At 34.1% G+C, this 19,656-nt stretch overlaps 1 protein-coding gene across 1 annotated transcript in view; it reads left to right on the top strand.

Moving 5' to 3' along the window:
* LOC149795068 (protein FAM184A-like) overlaps positions 1 to 7,526 on the top strand; it is a 64,286-nt gene extending 56,760 nt beyond the window's left edge. The window contains exons 15-17 of the mRNA XM_089964771.1: positions 493 to 610; positions 2,817 to 2,924; positions 6,136 to 7,526. Coding sequence (XP_089820897.1) covers positions 493 to 610; positions 2,817 to 2,924; positions 6,136 to 6,297 — 388 coding nt within the window. The 3' untranslated portion in view covers positions 6,298 to 7,526. The remainder of the gene's footprint in view (positions 1 to 492; positions 611 to 2,816; positions 2,925 to 6,135) is intronic.
* Positions 7,527 to 19,656: the final 12,130 nt, after the last annotated feature.

Raw genomic sequence — 19,656 nt, 5'->3', positions numbered from 1 at the left:
AGATTTTCTTTCTATGTGACTTTGCAGGAAATCAGTCCATTCATGATAAAATCCATTCCACATTCAATATATGGGATGCAGTCATTATGGCCTTATATATAAAATATTTTTGGTTTTGTTCGATAGGTTTTTGGTAGAGTTGAAAAAAGTAAGTTTAATGGCATTTCATGTATTGTTGGGATGAGTTTAGTGTGACCCCAAAGAGTGTGGTCATTGAAAGATCACCTTTGCCATGACAATCATTTTTTTTATTTTGTTTCTTCCTTGTTTGAAGAGTTTAAAAATATTTGCACATAATAAAGGTTATGGAATTTTTGTTACATAAAGTGGTGGGAGGGGTTCATCCTTAACTATGACCTGTTTAGTGCTACCTTAAAGACTGAGAAATATACGGAGACATATACTGATGCCTAACTACAAAATTTTAGTCCAGACAGTTATGTTTACTAATAAATAGACAGTTAATAAAATTAAATATTTATTTTTGATAAGGCTTGAAGAAGCTGAGGAAAAATATCAGAATCGTGAGTCTCGACCTGAGGATCTTGAACTGATTGAACAGTTAAGGGAGTCAATTCTAGAGAAGGAACACCGTATGAAGCAGCTGATAGTGAGTGTGCTAATTTGTATTAATATTCTTTGTACTGGTATTTTTTTCTCTTAATATGATCTGTTTAATGGTGACATTTTTGTACATTTATATAAATGCATCAGTGAATTAGCTGTACTTGTGCTTCATTTTGACAAAATTTGATTTTTTACAGACTGTTTGGAATTGATTTTCATTTCGTTATGCATTATTATTCATGAACTTTACAAAAGACATGGATAATGTAACCTGCCAATCATAATATGCATGCATGCAAGTTTGTAAGCATATTGTTTGACAACAATTCGAAAACTGTTCCAGTGACTTGAAATATTGTGATATGATTGGGAATTGTGCATAGATGTGCACAACAATTCCAGATAGAGACTTGAAACCATGTGATATTATTTGAAATGGTCTGATGCTGTACACAGTGGTTCCAGATAGGGACTTAAAACTATTTGATATTATTTGAAATGGTCTGTTGATGTACACAATGGTTTCAGATACATACTTGAAACGATGTGATATTATTTGAAATGGTCTGATGCTGTACACAATGGTTCCAGATAGGGACTTAAAACTATTTGATATTATTTGAAATGGTCTGTTGATGTACACAATGGTTCCAGATAGATACTTGAAACCATGTGATATTATTTGAAATGGTCTGTTGATGTACACAATGGTTCCAGAGTGAGACTTGAAATGTTGTGATATGGTCTGTTGATGTACACAATGGTTCCAGATTGAGACTTGAAATGTTGTGATATGGTTTGAAATGGTCTGTTGATGTACACAATGGTTCCAGATAGAGACTTGAAATGTTGTGATATGGTTTGAAATGGTCTGTTGATGTACACATTGGTTCCAGATGGAGACTTGAAACTAGGATATTATTTGAAATGGTCTGTTGATGTACACAAAGGTTCCAGATAGAGACTTGAAATGTTGTGATATGATTTGAAATGGTCTGTTGATGTACAATATGGTTGCATGTAGAGATTTGAAATATTATGATATGATTCAAAATGGCCTGTAGAGGTACACAATGGTTCCAATTAGTGTTGAAACATTGTGACCGTGATACGTTTCAAGATAATGTTTTTAGATCTTAGAATGATATTGGTCGAGCTTGCTGGGCAACCTTGCAATATGGTGGTGAAGGGTATGTTGGTAGATGTGCACAACTGGTTTTTAATTTTTGAAACATCCCCTAACGGTGGGGTTGGGGATGACATAACTTTAAAGAATTCCTAGATTATGAGACTAATATGTCTGAGAATTGATGTGTTTGATTACCAACATTAGGATAAATGAACCTCCTGGGTCATGTCCAGTGGGCATATAGTTGAAATCTGCAGCTTATAAATATTTATACACTTGTTTGGCATAAAAAGACAGATTCATATATGCAACTGTCTTTGGCCCCTTTGTCTTGTGTTTACCCTGAAGGACTTAACTCCTGGATCATATCATAGAAACTATCAAGATTCCTACCCTGTTATCATACATACACTTGCTTGACATGAATGTGAAGAAAAGACAACTTTTTACATGAAAGTGACATGGGTTATAGGCATATCCTTATCCTAACAGACCCTGAATCTTAATTTTACAAATATTGAGATACCTACCAATTTTTTTCCAGTCACCTGTCTACTACTCATTTTATATATACCATTTTGTACACAAATATGAAACAAGAAACCTAATTTTTAGTTCAGCTTTTAATGCCAGTAACATGCATAATTAGAAACTTCGGCAAGCTTGACTGCATGAATGAGTAAAGCATAAATCCATTGATCCATATTCTTTGAATGACTAGAGGTCCTTCAAAGGGGAATGGTTATCTTTTCCATCAGGTTTAGCATATTGGCATGTTAAACTTTAAAGTGCCTCGCAAGAATTAAGGTACTAATGATATCATCCATAATGAATTGAAAACAAAATAAATGGTCAAATGAGAAAAAAGTATTGTAATATATCCACATTGTGATCCACTCTATAGTATTGACAGATTGGGAGAAATCAAGATGATATCTATTATTTCATACACAGGACATGCCATTATGTCAACTTTTTTTTTGCAATGTGATCAGAGGATTCGTGATTGCTTTGGTCAAGATATGTCTCAGATGACTTTTACTTTACTCATTTCATTGTTCAAGAAAACATGCAACAAATTTTGGCATACATCAGTATCAAACTGTAAATTGTCTTTCAGGATGAGAAGCGTTACTTCCAAATGGAACTAGTCAACAGGGAAACTAACTTCAACAAAGTCTTCAATGCCAGTCCCAATGTTGGAGTGCTGAATCCATTACAAGTCAAGGTAAGTTGTCAGTTGCAAAGTTTGAAACTCGGATCTCTCTTGATCTCTCTCTCGATGCTCTCATTCAGTTACTTAGAGATAATGTAGCAAAACTACTTCTTTGATAAGAAGTATCTTTTCTTACTAGGATCTTCGGATTAAAATACAGTACAGTTTCTTTGCTCCTTTTTTAAATCAGAATTGTCCCAAATTTAGCATATAATTACTTGAAAGATCAGCCAGGAATTGTTGGCATGTGTCTATGCATTCCTACATTACGCTTTTTCATTAAACTTGGCAGATCAGAATTTTATGTAATCCAGTTAGAAATGGAATCATGAACCTCTTTGGTGGCCTATTGGTTAGAGCAACCTCCTTGGATGCAGGAGGTCATGGGATCGAACCGCTGCCAAGTCATACTAAAGACTTATAATGGAATTGCTTGATGCTCAGCATTAAGAGGTTATTTTTAGGACTGGTTAGCTTGTGTCGTGATAATGTGACTGAGTGGGACATCATGCTGCATGTCTATGGCATGATGTCCCAGTGCTAGACATCACTATAAACTTCCACACTGCAGACATCATAGAAATATGACTGAAAGCTCATTAAAGCTACATTAAAAATCCAAATCACACACACACACACACACACACACACACACACCTGGGATCAGGTATATACTCTTGATACTGTCAACACTCATCAGAACAACATGTATTACAACAGATTATTCAGGTATGTATCATTGATACTGTCAACACTCATCAAAACAACATTTAGTATGATTAAATATTCATGATTAAATGAAATGTGTGCAGTATAATTTGTGGTCTTAAGAGTATTATATTTAGCTTCTGATTCCCGATCATAAATTTGTGCATGGTTCTTTATAATGAATTATGTCAAAGGATGGTAATTATAGATTTTATTTCTAGATAATTATATATTAAATATATAAAAATATGCATTAGTTGTAAAAACTATAATAAAGGTAAAGTTGTATGTGATGCATACATTCATATTTCTGTCTCATTCTTCTCATTTGCACATGTTGTTTAACACAGACAGTAAAACGTTAAAGGGAGGTAACCACCATGCACTTAAAGTATGAGTCAGTTGTTATGGGTTTAACACCATTTTTCAGCACATGATAGGTTATACATGGTGAATAGTATATTTGGTGTAGAAAAACCTAATGACACGTTTTCAGGTTACTTGCAAGATTTATCACATACACATATTGGTCAAGTCAGAGACTCAAACACACATTGACAGATGTGAGATGTCAGTGATCTGTAAAGGCCAGCACCTTAGACCATTTGGCTACCTGGAGACTCAGAATGTATGAGCTTTACAAGGACAGATTCTCTGTGGTGACAAAAATGACAAAAATCAGCTTCTTTTTTGCAATGACAGTACTAAATACATTGTTTTCATTTTCAGTATTTGTTAGCAACATTTCATAGTTTTAGGGCCATCCTTAATTGTGGCAATTTACTGGAAAAAGTTTCATTGTATTAGTGTGCATTCAGGTCAGTATTTCTACACTTATAGCAGTTATGTAATCACTGTAACCATACAACACTAATGTCATTGTAATTATCTAGAAACATAGTCATGACAAACATAAAACACCTATGTCATTGTAATTATCTAATAATGACAAACATAAAACATGTAAGTGTAATTGGCAAATCAGGACAGACATAAAATCTATGCTGTCATACTCTAGTCACAACAGACATTAAACTTCTACTGTCACTGTAAGTGTATAATCACAACAAATATAAAACCTAATGTCATTATAAGATAGTCATGACATAAAATATATATTGTCAGTGTAATTATGTAATCACAACAAAACCTAAAATGTCTGTTGTCATTGTAATTGTCTAGTCAGAACAGACACAGAACCAATATTGTCATACTCTAGTCACAACAAACATTAAATCTCTAGTGTCACTGTAAGAGTATAATCACAGCCAACATAAAACATCTTTTGTCATTGTCATTGTCTAGTCAGGACAGACACATAACCTATACTGTCATACTTTAGTCACAACCAACATAAACCTCTAATGTCATTGTAATTATCTAGTCTCCTAGTCATGACAAATGTAAAGCATCTTTTGTCATTGTCATTGTCTAGTCAGGACAGACAGAAAACCTATACTGTCATACTTTAGTCACAACCAACATAAACCTCTAATGTCATGGTAATTATCTAGTCTCCTAGTCATGACAAACATAAAGCATCTTTTGTCATTGTCATTGTCTAGTCAGGACAGACACAAAACCTATTCTATCATACTTTAGTCACAACAAATATTAAACCTCTGTTGTCATTGTAAATATATAACAACAAACATAAAACCACTGTTGTCATTGTAATTGTCTATTAGTAATCAGAATGAACATAAATCCACTATTTTCATTGTAATTGTCTGATCATAACAGGCAAATCCACTGTTGTTATTGTAATTGTCTAATCACAACAAACATAAAACCACAGTTGTCAATGTAATCATTTGATGACAGCAAACAAATCCACTTTTGTCAGCGTAATTGTCTAGTCACAACAAACATAAGTTTACTATTGTCATTGTAATTATCTGAACACAATGAACATAAATCTTCTGTTGTCATTGTAATTGTCTAATCAAAACAAACATAAATTAATTGTTATTGTAATTATCTAGTCCAAACAAACATAAATCCACTATGTTGTCTTGTCATTGTCTAGTTACAACAAACATAAATTCACTGCTTTTGTAATTGTCTAGTCACAATGAACATAAATCCACTGCTGTCATTGTTATTATCTAGTCACAAAAACATAAATCCACTGCTGTAATTGTCTAGTCACAAAAACATAAAACCTGTGTTGTCATTGCAATTATCTAGTCACAAAAACATAAATTCAGTGTTATTGTAATTGTCTAATCACAACAAACAAATCCACTGTTGTCATTATAATTATCTAGTCATAACAAACTTAAAACCTCTGTTATCATTGTCATTTTCTAGTAATGAGAAACATTAATCCTGTTTTGTCAATGTATTAGTCTAACCATAAGAAACATTAAACCTCTGATGTCATTGTAATTATAAAGCCATGACAAATATAAAACCACTATTGTCAGTGTGACAGAATAGTCACAACAAACACTAATTGCTATTGTCATGACGGTCATAGAGATAAATAATTCATTTTCTTGTGAATTTTCAGACCAAGAAAGGAGATAAGGCCATTGCCAAGTTCACCAGTGCACCTAATTTTAGTCAAGGAAAGCGACTTGACCCCTTACCTGGCTCACCAATCCACACAGGGAACCTCAACCCTTCAAAGCCTCTCCCATCCCCAGCCTTCAACAAAAAATTTGTCAAATGAAAAGAAGAGTAGAAATTTGTGCTGTATTGTATTAATCAAATGGAGTTTATTTTTAGTTTCCAGTCTTTTGCTGTTTTTAATCTAGTTATGTTTACATAGAATTTATGACTTTACTTAATGAGATTATTTTAGTGATGGAAACACCAATATAACATGTGATATTAGTGACGATTAGTAGGTATTTGTTTGGTGCTTATAAGAAAATAATTGTTGAATATGTATAATATTGGTCAGTCAGGAGAATTGGACTCTGACAGTAACTAATTCAAATAATCATAATCAGTATTTAATTGTACTTACATTTGTTTTATTAAACTACAGTAAGATCATATTGAATGATATGATCTTAATTTTAAAAAATAGGTTATGAAAGATGGTAGATTGAAAGAATTGATATCTATCCGTTTTTCTTATGACTCTAAATATGGTGCTGTAACCAAATTTGTACAGAAAAGAAACATTTGCTAAATATGCGAGACAGACACCATAGCACCTTATCCAATTAAATTTTGCTAATTTGCAAGACACCAAAGCATATCCAATGACAGTTTGCTAATTTGCTTGACACAAAAGCACATTATCAATGACTATTTGCGAAATATCCTAGACAACAAAGCATCTTATCCAATGACAATTAGATAATATGCTAGAGACCAAAGCATATTATCTGAGGACATTTCCTCGTGTGCTGGACACCAAAGCATACTATCAATGATCATTTGCTAAGTATGCTAGACACGAAAATCACACAATGGAAATTTTTCACTATTTTGCTAGACACCAAAGCATGTTATCCAGAACCAATTTCTCATATGCTAGACACCAATGCATTTTATCCAAAACCAGTTTCTAAAATGCTAGACATCAAAGCATATTATCCAAAGACCATTTGCCAAATGTGCTAGACACCAAAGCATATTATCCAAATACCATTTACTAATATGCTAGACGTCAAAGGAAAATTGACCTCTTCAGTAGGAAAGATTTACTTGTAGATCATGAAGATGGAGATAAACACTTAACAGCTTTGTTGAATAAGTAGTTTTATAGCTATTTTAATAGACACTTAATAACTTTTATAATAAATGCCTAATTGCTTTGTTAATAAATGCTTAGTTACTTTGTTAATGTCTTTGTTAATAAATGCTTAGTTACTTTGTTAATGCCTTTGTTAATAAATGCTTAGTTACTTTGTTAATGTCTTTGTTAATAAATGCTTAGTTACTTTGTTAATGTCTTTGTTAATAAATGCTTAGTTACTTTGTTAATGTCTTTGTTAATAAATGCTTAATACCTTTGTTAATAAGTTATTCATAGCTTTTAAATAAACACTTAATACATTTTCTAATAAATGCTTAATTTCTTTGTTAATAAACATCTAACATTTGTTAATTGACATTTACTAATTTGTTAACAAAAACTTAATAGCTTTGTTAATAAATGCTTAATAACCTTGTTAAGAAACATTTAATAGCTTTCTTAATAAACACTTAATAGCTTTCTTCATAATGCTTACTAGCTTTCTTAATGAACAGTTAATAGCTTTCTTAATAAACACTTAATAGCTTTCTTGATAACGCTTAATAGCTTTCTTAATAAACAGTTAATAGCTTTCTTGATAACACTTAATATCTTTCTTGATAACAATTCATAGCTTTCTTGATAACACTTAATAGCAGTCTTGATAATACTTAATAGCTTTCTTGATAAACAGTTAATAGCTTTCTTGATAACACTTAATAGCTTTCTTGATAACAGTTCATAGCTTTCTTGATAAACAGTTCATAGCTTTCTTGATAACACTTAATAACAGTCTTGATAATACTTAATAGCTTTCTTGATAATACTTAATAGCTTTCTTGATAAACAGTTAATAGCTTTCTTGATAACACTTGATAGCTTTCTTGATAACAGTTCATAGCTTTCTTGATAACACTTAATAACAGTCTTGATAATACTTAATAGCTTTCTTGATAATACTTAATAGATTTCTTGATAACACTTAATAGCAGTCTTGGTAATACTTAATAGCTTTCTTAATAAATGTTTCATAGCTTTCTTAAGAGACATTTAATAGCATTCTTAATAAATGCAAAATAGGTTTGTTAATAAACAGTTAATAACTTTCTTGATAACACTTACTAGCTTTATTAATAATCACTTCATAGCTTTCTTGACCTAGAAACATCCAAGAAACTATTGACTTAAAAGTTTTCAGAAATATAAGAAAAGAGTGAAACTAATGGCATATGTAGAAGTTAATGAGTTTGTTGGTTATATTCAGTTTGTTGTTTGGGATATTTATTGGTTAAAGGGACTAAAGCTTAAACATTTCACATAAACAATTCTGCATATTATCATAAGCAGATTGATATTAATCTTGGTTTTTTTTCTTTACACACACAAAGTAAGCATAAGTAGGTCAAGCTATTTTTAGAATGCCAATGTAATTTTGTATGTGTCGCTCAACAATAACTTTAAGAATGATGTGATTGTCATTACATATAGTGCCATTTTCATGTGTTACAATAAATACAGTTATGATCTTGAAGATACTTCAGCAGCATTCTAATATAGAAAGATATAAAACATTTTAAATTGTTTATAATAAGCATGGAGGTCTATTAGTCATCATAAGAGAATCATAAATACATAATGTCATCATTTGTATACCATAAGCATGTAATTCCATTTATTTGTCATCATTTGTATGCCATAAGCATGTAATTCCATTTATTTGTCATCATTTGTATGCCATAAGCATGTAATTCCATTTATTTGTCATCATTTGTATACCATAAGCATGTAATTCCATTTATTTGTCATCATTTGTATACCATAAGCATGCAATTCCATTTATTTGTCATCATTTGTATACCATAAGCATGCAATTCCATTTATTTGTCATCATTTGTATACCATAAGCATGTAATTATATTGTTTTGTCATCATTTGTATACCATAAGCATGTAATTATATTGTTTTGTCATCATTTGTTTACCATAAGTATGTAATTATATTGTTTTGTCATCATTAGTGTATCATGAGGATGTAATTCCATTTATTTGTCATCATTTGTTTGCCATAAGCATGTAATTCCATTTATTTGTCATTTGTGTACTAAAAGCATGTAATTCCATTTATTTGTCATATTTGTGTACCAATAGCATGTAATTCCATTGATTTGTCATCATTCCTGTGCCATAGGCATGTTTATTTGTCATCATTTGTATGCTACAAGCATGCATTTTTAATGTTATAAATGCCAGTATTTGTATGTTCTGAAAAGGAGGTTCAGCTGATTTGTCAGTAGCAAAAAATGTTATTTACAGAGTTATATATCTTAGGTGGACTGCATTATTATGATAATCGTGTTTACAGAGTTGCATGTCTTGGAGTGACTGTATAGTATGTTTACAGAAATGTATATCTTGGGTAAACTGCATATGATATGTTTCCATAGTTGTATGCCTTGGGTAAACTGCATATGATATGTTTCCATAGTTGTATGCCTTGGGTCAATTGCATATGATATGTTTACATAGTTGTATGCCTTGGGGCGATTGCATATGACATGTTTACAGAGTTGTATGTCTTGGGTATACTGCATATGACATGTTTACATAATTGAATGCCTTAGATTGATTACATATATGTTTACATAGTTGTATGCCTTGGGTCGATTGAATATGACATGTTTACAGAGTTGTATGTCTTGGGTATACTGCATATGACATGTTTACATAATTGAATGCCTTGGGTAAACTGCATATGATATGTTTACATAGTTGTATGCCTTGAATCAATTGCATGTGATATGTTTACATAGTTGTATGCCTTGGGTTGATTGAATATGACATGTTTACAGAGTTGTATGTCTTCGGTATACTGCATATGACATGTTTACATAATTGTATGCTTTTTGAACTGCATATGAAATGCATGTTTATAGAGTTCTGATTTGGGTGGACTGCATATGTTGTGTTTACAGAATTATATGTCTTGGGTGGGCTGCATATGATACGTTAATAGAGTTGTTAGTCTTATGTGAGCTGCATATGAAATGCATGTTTATAGAGTTCTGATTTGGATGGACTGCGTATGTTATGTTTACAGAATTATATGTCTTGGGTGGGCTGCATATGATATGTTAATAGAGTAGTTAGTCTTAGGTGGGCTGCATATGATATGTTTATAGAGTTGTACGTCTTAGATGGACTGCAGAGTTGTATGTTTTGGTTAGACTGCTTATGATATGCATGTAAATGGCTCTTGTTTTTACCCACACATACCATTTTACAGATTTTAGTAGTAATTTTGAACATTCATTAATCATCTAACTTGGTTTCTGATTAACAGAATTTTGTATCTGGTAATGTGAAGTATATCAAGGTATGTTGTTGATCTTCATTTCTTTGGCACTATTTGCATATTGCCTGTATATTGACTATGCAGTTTCATATATGTATGAATGTCTGTGTGCGGGAGAAAGGAAAGAATGTGAATACATTGTTGTATGTGCATGCTGCATTGTAGAAGTATGTGTATGTGTGTATATGTGTGTGTGTGTGTTTGTTGATTTATGTATCAATATATTCCATTGTTTGAGGGTCTCATTGTGGATTAGTTCTTCAACAAATTGTGTCACCCTCTTTAATTAAAGTCATTTTTATTATTATTATTATTATTATTATTATTAAATTTATAACAGTTTGTAACTGTTTCAGTAAGTGGTCACAAAAAAGTTACTCTTCAGTTTTGATTTTGGTAATTAAGGTTATAACCAATTACCATATTCAACTAAATACCCACAGTCTTTTCTTAAGAAATTAATTGTTTAAACTGATCATTTGTGAAGTTCAAGTTCATTATAAATATAAACAATATCTCCATGACATGAATGTGCATGCTAGAAGAGTTGTCTCCCTTTGTATGGGAAATCTCCATTTTGGAGGTGTACTGTTTCTTCCAAATTGGTCATGCTGATTAAAACTTACATAAAATTACTTTTTACAACTGATTTAACCAATTAGGCTAAATAGTAGCAAATCATCAGGCATGGATAGTGGTAAGTGTTAAGAAAACCATCATCAAAGCAGATTTCAGTGTTTGCTTCCCACCTACAATCTAAGTGAGTGTTAAAGGCTGCATCTCTCCCACAGTCTTTGTGGTTTTGGGGTCTGTTTCCATTCCATAATGCATACTGCATACATGATGATAAATTGAAGAAAACTATGAACTGGGCATTTTAAGTGTCAGTAAAATCATGCTCTACTTTGATATTAGAGGCTGTTAACTTGCCACAGTGAGGCATGTATAATTGTAAGTTTCAAGAAAAACCTGCTCTAGGTGGGTTTTAGAGGCTGCTCCCTCACTCTTCATCCCATGTAGCATGTACAGTGGTACATTTCAAGAAAACCTACAATAAGGCAGATTTTAGGGGATGGTTCCTGCCCATGACTCCATAATCAAACTGAATTTTAGCAACTGCTTCTCTCCCACAAAGCCATGATTTAGGCATGTTTAGAGGCAACTTCCCTTCCACAAGGCATGCTTAGACAGAGAATTTGTGCACTGATTTAGGCTGCATCCTCTCCATAAAGCCATCATCTAGGCAGGTTTTAGTAGTTGCTTCTGCACCACCAGGCCATGATGTATGTGAGTTTTCATGGCAGGCCATGATTTATTTAAGTTTTAAAGGCAGCTCCCCTCCCAAAAGGCATGATAAGACAAAGACACACACAGAAGAGGCTACTTCCTTTATATGAAGCCTTGATCTATACTGGTTCCAGCCTCTTCTCTCACACAATACATGATATAGACAGGTTTTATCTGCTTCTTTCATTTAGTTGGATCTTAGCAGTTGCTTTTCTCTCACCAGGCCATGATTTAGGCTTGTTTTAAAGACCGTTTCTTATCCAAGAGGCAAGCAGAGCTATAAAAATGTGCACTTAAAACAGAGGTTGCTTTCATCTCATGAGGATATGCTCTTAAGTGGGCTTCAGCAGCTGCTTCTCCTCCCACCAGATCATGATTTAGGCAGTGTTTGGAGGCAGCTCCCCTCCCACCGGGCAGAGGTGTGTGCACTGTAGAAATTTTTTTTTCGCCAAGTTTTTACCAAGATCGTGTGTGGTTCTTATGTGTAATATGGTATTTCTTGCCACTTTTTGGTGCTTCCCTCTTACTCAGTTTTATTTGTATGTCACCATGCTTGTAAGAATTACATAGATTTTTGAAAACATTCTATCAATTTTCTACTCTGACTCACTATGTTATGACAGTGCATAAATTATTTAATTTAGAAGGCTATGATTGTTGCAGAGACTGAAGTTTTGCTGACTTGCTAATCTCTCTAAATTCACTAAATTTTTATAATAGACTGGCATGTGGACTTAATAGTTCACTTTGTTCTCTCTCCTTTTTGTGTGTTCATGTCAGGACAACTTTTTTCTAAACATATTTGGCAATTTGTCCTAATATTTACACTTGTCTCAAGCAATTTAATAACCACATATAAAGAATTAAATATTGTTAACAAATTTAAAAGAATAAATAAATTAAGCTTACTGTAACTAAAGCAGTCCTTTTCAATAAGGTTTGATATGTACAGTATCCACATTAAGGTTTTATATGTATACTGTATCCACTGTAAGGCTTGATATGTAAAGAATCCACGATGGATTGATATGTACAGTATCCACTGTAAGGCTTGATATGTACAGCATCCACTGTAAGGCTTGATGTGTACAGCATCCACTGTAAGGCCTGATATGTACAGTATCCACTTTAAGGCTTGATATGTACAGCATCCACTGTAAGACTTGATGTGTATAGCATCCACTGTAAGGCTTGATATGTACAGTATGCACTGTAAGGCTTGATATGTACAGTATCCACTGTAAGGCTTGATATGTACAGTATCCACTGTAAGGTTTGATATGTTCAGTATCCACTGTAAGGCTTGATATGTACAGCATCCACTGTAAGGTTTGATATGTACAGTATCTGCTGTAAGGTTTGATATGTACAGTATCTGATGTAAGACTTGATATGTACAGTATCTGATATAAGGCTTGATATGTACAGAATCCACTGTAATGTGTGATAGGTACAGTATTCCCTGTAAATGACTTGTAATATTAGTACTTTATTTATTTATATGTATGAAACTATGAATGAGTAGAGGTGGACAAATAGATGGTTGTTTGTGTTTGGATCTGAATTATTTGTTATAGAAGAGTTTTTTAAACCCTAAAGTTTACTTCTTCACATGCATTATGTTGTACATTACTTGACTTATATACTGAAATAAGTGACTATAAATATCTAATGCTAATTTTACAGTCGTGTGAAATATATTTGTTGATACAATTATTTTTATATTCATTTATTTGTGAATCATGCCTGTAGAGGGTAATTGTTTAGGTGTTTACCACTAAATTATTCATAAACATTTTAACTGTGATATTTATTGGCTATCCTTTGTTTTGCTAATTCTGTAAATACTTGATTTCTAAAAGAAGAAAACAAGACCTTTAATATATATCAGTATTAGTGTGGTTATACTTCTAGTTCTTTGTGCTTACTAGTGTTGGACTTATTATTACTAGTGTTGAACTTCTCATTACTAGTGTTGGACTTCTGACATTTGCATTATGAATCCTGAGATTTAGATTTATTATGTGTAATATAACTCAGCACCCTTATTGTTACTAAATTGTTTGAATGTACTAATGGGATTTTGAGACTGGTTCATTGTTTCAAAAGCAAAATTTATGACATGGGATCAAAAAGTTGATAGTGCACCATTCAAAACTTTTTACTTCAGGTTTTTCTGTGATCAGAATAGTGCCTTGGATGTGATGATCTGAGCTACTTGTCATATCACATAAGCTGTGGTCATTTCTTTTATTTAAATTCACTAAAGGCCACAATAATTTTATGGTCCATACAGACTGTTTATGACAGTTTATGACTAAGATATCTCTCATTTACACATGCATATCAAATCATTCTAAGATTACACAGCAGATATATTGGTATGCTACTAGTGATGTTACATCATGAAGCAGTTATTATTTGGATTTCTAATATCAAAACTGTATTTTTCCTGTACTGGTATTTACTTCCATTCATATTGTTATGACTGCCATCATAAAACATTGTTGTGGCATTTACTTGTCATGGCTGGGTCTTGATTATATGTTCTTTGCTTATAATGTCACAGAGGGTGTTCAGATAACCACATTTGTATCCCTACAATTCCATCTAAGTGGATTTTGGTCATAATACAAAATCCTGAGATGTTCCAAATGGGTTGTTTAATGGGTAATATATAGGTTAGTTCTTTTAGGATGATGTATTGCAAGTTTTGGTGGAATTTTGTGCCATTGTTGCCATTTTTAATGATGATAATGATAGACACAGGCATTGTATAATTGTATAATCTTGATAGTTAATATGACTTTTCTTTTCAAATGTTGTTGCAGTGATCAGTGCTCAGGAACAAATTTTTGAATTGATTGAAGACCTGTCTTGGTTTTCTGATATTTTCTATATGAACAGAATGAGTAGAATTCGATTCAAACACCGATTTGTTTTAATTTGCATCAAGAAAATTCTTGTTTATTATGAACTTGAAGAGTAAATAAAGGTCATTGTAATATTGCATCCATAATTAAAGTATTAAATTGTTACAAAATTATTTGTTTTGTTAATATTTCCCTCCATCTAGTATGTAATGTAGGGAGATATCTGCCTCTCTGCCTGTCTGTTCATAAACATATTCATTTCTGGAGCACAACTCTAAAATTTTTATAGTATTTTAACCAGACTTGATACACATGTTATGCAACTTGGCATAAATGTGCCCTTTGAGATTCAGATTTTTCTACATTCAGTATTTTTTATGTTAGCATACATTTGGTATACAAAAATTGAGAGTACTGGATGATATAGATGCTTTCAGTAGAGGCCTTTACAAAAAATTGGAATGACTGATACTTTCAGTAGGGGCCTTTACATATGCTGGAAATTGTGAGAATGACTGATGTTTTCAGTAGGGAACTTTTCATATGCTGGAAATTGTGGGAATGGCTGATGCTTTCAGTAGGGACCTTTTGATATGCTGGAAATTGTGGGAATGACTGATGCTTTCAGTAGGGACCTTTTCATATGCTGGAAATTGTGGGAATGGCTGATGCTTTCAGTAGGGCCTTTTCATATGCTGGAAATTGTGGGAATGGCTGATGCTTTCAGTAGGGCCTTTACATATGCTGGAAATTGTGGGAATGGCTGATGCTTTCAGTAGAGCCTTTTGATATGCTAGGCATTGTGGGAATGGCTGATGCTTTCAGTAGGGACATTTTCATATGCTGGAAATTGTGGGAATGGCTGATGCTTTCAGTAGGGCCTTTTCATATGCTGGAAATTGTGGGAATGGCTGATGCTTTCAGTAGGGCCTTTTCATATGCTGGAAATTGTGGGAATGGCTGATGCTTTCAGTAGGGCCTTTACATATGCTGGAAATTGTGGGAATGGCTGATGCTTTCAGTAGGGCCTTTTCATATGCTGGAAATTGTGGGAATGGCTGATGCTTTCAGTAGGGCCTTTACATATGCTGGAAATTGTGGGAATAGCTGATGCTTTCAGTAGGAACCTTTTCATATGCTTGAAATTGTGGGAATGGCTGATGCTTTCAGTAGGGCCTTTACATATGCTGGAAATTGTGGGAATGGCTGATGCTTTCAGTAGGGCCTTTACATATGCTGGAAATTGTGGGAATGGCTCATGCTTTCAGTAGGGCCTTTTCATATGCTGGAAATTGTGGGAATGGCTGATGCTTTCAGTAGGGCCTTTACATATGCTGGAAATTGTGGGAATGGCTGATGCTTTCAGTAGGGCCTTTTCATATGCTGGAAATTGTGGGAATGGCTGATGCTTTCAGTAGGGCCTTTTCATATGCTGGAAATTGTGGGAATGGCTGATGCTTTCAGTAGGACCTTTACATATGCTGGAAATTGTGGGAATGGCTGATGCTTTCAGTAGGGCCTTTTCATATGCTGGAAATTGTGGGAATGGCTGATGCTTTCAGTAGGGCCTTTACATATGCTGGAAATTGTGGGAATGGCTGATGCTTTCAGTAGGGACATTTTCATATGCTGGAAATTGTGGGAATGACTGATGCTTTCAGTAGGGGCCTTTACATATGCTGGGAATTGTGGGAATGGCTGATGCTTTCAGTAGAGCCTTTTGATATGCTAGGCATTGTGGGCATGGCTGATGCTTTCAGTAGGCTTAAACATTTTGGGATTTGGGGGAATGACGATTGCTTTCAGTAGGGGCCTTTACATATGCTGGGAATTGTTGGAATGACTGAAGCTTTCAGTAAGGGCTTTTATATATGGTGGGAATGACTGATGCTTTCAGTAGGGGCCTTTTACATCTGTTGGGAATTGTTGGAATGACGGATGCTTTCAGTAGGGGCCTTTACATAAGCTGGGATTTGGGGGAATGACTTGTTTATTTCTATTCTTATTCCTCTGTATCCTGATTTGTTTTGTCTGCAGAATGAAGCAACAAATACCCTTGTGTACAGCTATGATTACTTCTTAATGATTGGTTTAAATACAATAAAAATGTACAAGCCTATGTTTAAATTTTGTTGCACACTTTCAAATTTTAATCATGTTTTTCTGATGTACATTTTGAATGAATTATACGCTAAGAGAAGTCATTTAGTCATTTGTATTCATAAAACCATTCATTTTAGTGAAGTATTTCAATTTGTTTGTGTCAAGAAATTGTGTTGGTATTTATTTTGCTAGTGAAAACAAATGAATCAGGTTTTCTGTTAAAATAAAAAATAAAAAAATAAACGGAGTTTTGTGTCATTTATATTATTTTCAACACCAAAAATGTATGCAGACAATTTTATTTGCAAGACAGTAATAGGAAAGTTAAGTTCTAGTATTAAAGTTTTGACATTGAATTGTTGTTTGTCCAGATTCCATTTTTCTTCTTGAAATATATTATCTGATCAAAATGCCACAGGAGATCTACTACTGCCTTGCAAAACCGGCCCTCCCAGAATTTCCATGTAAGCAGTTTGGAAGTTTTCTTCCTTAAAACAAAGAGGAATTTCGTTGTCAAAGGGAATGTGCTCCGTCTATAAATTTCAAACATTTCTGTTCTTTTAAATATCAACAACAGAGTTTTGGACTTTTCAGTATTATCATTTTTTCATCTTCACAGACTTAGGACCCCTTGGTACATACCTGCACAGGTCGAGATGGCGTCGCCTAACATTTCTATAACCATATTAATAAGCATATGTCTGGTGCATGATATAGACAACTCATTTAATATTGCTGTATAATTTCCAGTAAGCTCAGATACAAACGGGTGATTTTCCTATGTTGTCTTAGTATCCATATCATAGATTTATACATAGCATTCTAATGATTTTATCCCTATAGAATGCCATTGGTCCTTTGCTACAGGTAACATTGTCTCATGATGGATATTGTAGTATCCAATTTGTAAGTATCAATAATGATGCTTCAGTGATTTTTTATATGCAGATATGTGTGTACTATAGAATACTCAGTTATAATACTGTATGTCTTCCATTGTGGTTGGATACATACATGCAAGTTTTCAATACATGTTTTACTTATAGGGTCCATTTCACAGTACTATAAACCATGCTTCGGTGATTTTACCAGTACAGCCAGTTAAAAATTGGCCTTCCTACAGGTAACTTGTTACTTGAATTTATTATTTAGCACCCACTTTCTAAATGTGTTAATAGTGATGGTCCAATTTTCTACCTGTACAGGCCATGTGTGCTCCTTCAGTGGTATTTTGTCATAGTGTGTAACTCTGTAGGACACTCCTAAGATCATAAAGCAAGATGCATGCTGCACTACAAAATCCTGTATATATTGTCTGCTCTATTAATTTGGTATTGCAGATTTAGATTACTGGCAAGACTAGACTGACAACCACTCTGTATGTGTAGTTTCCTTTGGTTATCATTCTTTGAATACATGTCAGACTTGCATATTATGGACAGAAGTCAATGGGCAATAATTCTAGGGTACTGAAAGGAAAGGTGCAGAAGGGGTAAAGACATCATCAGCTTGCACACAAAGTTTAAAAACTATATTTACATGGGAGCAAGATAGTGGGCAACAACAGCCTAGTGAGTTACCACCTTTCATATCAGAATTATGGACTGGCTATGTGAATTAATATCCCATACCCCATTCTAACCTCCACAACGGGGGCCCCGAGTGGCCGAGTGGTCTAAAGCGCTCACCGTTCCAGATCACTGCCATCTCACCTCTGTCTGCGTGGGTTCGAGTCCAAGGCTCGGCTAGCGTGGGTATGTGGGAAAGCCTGCCAGTAGCTTCTCGTGGGTCGGTGGTTCTTCCCTGGGTTTTCCAGGGTTCTTCCTCCACCAGTTATACTGGCCGCCATGTATAGCCTATCTTGTGCTGAAAATGGCGTTAAACCCTAGAACAACAACAACAACAACCTCCACAACTAGATAGGATTAAGATTCCCAGCCTGGTGCCTCAGTACCCAAGAACCCAGTTCATGAACCCAGTTATACAGCAGTATAATCTTCACTCATAGTTCTTCTGGGAACTTCCTGCGGACAACGTCCACTTTGTACAGAATACAACCATGGATCAGTTAAATCTATATATTGCTGTTAGGCACATTCTGCAGATAACGTCCAGTCTACCTTAATCCAAAAAAGATGAAACTGGCTCGTAAGTTCTTTCATCGTTATTAGATCCTTCTATATGATTTGTCTTTACAGGCCTGGGTTGAGGTTTTCTCCACCCACTCCCATCAGAGTTCTGTCCTCCTTATTCCTCTACAACCACCTACATGGTCTACAGTTCCGACAGCAGGTGATACTTGACTAAGGAAGAATCTACTTTCAATTGCTTCCACAATCTGAAAGCGTTACTCCACCCTGAATCTCACCGGACATGCATGTGAGCCTATTTACAGCCCACTTCTTAAGAACAGGCGGTAACAGCACCTACGAACTTACAACTGGTGGAACGAGATGAAATGCCCTCTACATCCACCTTTCTAAAAGACCATCATAGGCCAAGTTACGCTCTCAACTGTATTATTTAATCTACTCTTTAATGATCAGGTTGACGGAATTCGCAAACAAACAACCAAGGATGTCTTCTTTCCATCCCTCAAAGTCTCAGCTAAAGTGGAGAGATTTGCAACGCAACCAACAAAACATCGCAGGGATATTCACGGAACACATGCCACTGGAAAGCAGTCCTACCGAATTCACTACCGTCAAAATCGACAGTTTTCAAA

This window comes from Sinohyriopsis cumingii, chromosome 7, assembly GCF_028554795.1.
Source record: "Sinohyriopsis cumingii isolate HCF-2022 chromosome 7, ASM2855479v2, whole genome shotgun sequence".
In the NCBI taxonomy this organism is placed as follows: Eukaryota; Metazoa; Mollusca; class Bivalvia; order Unionida; family Unionidae; genus Sinohyriopsis; species Sinohyriopsis cumingii.
Note: the sequence above shows the minus strand (reverse complement) of the source record. Positions and strands in the feature narration are given on the sequence as shown.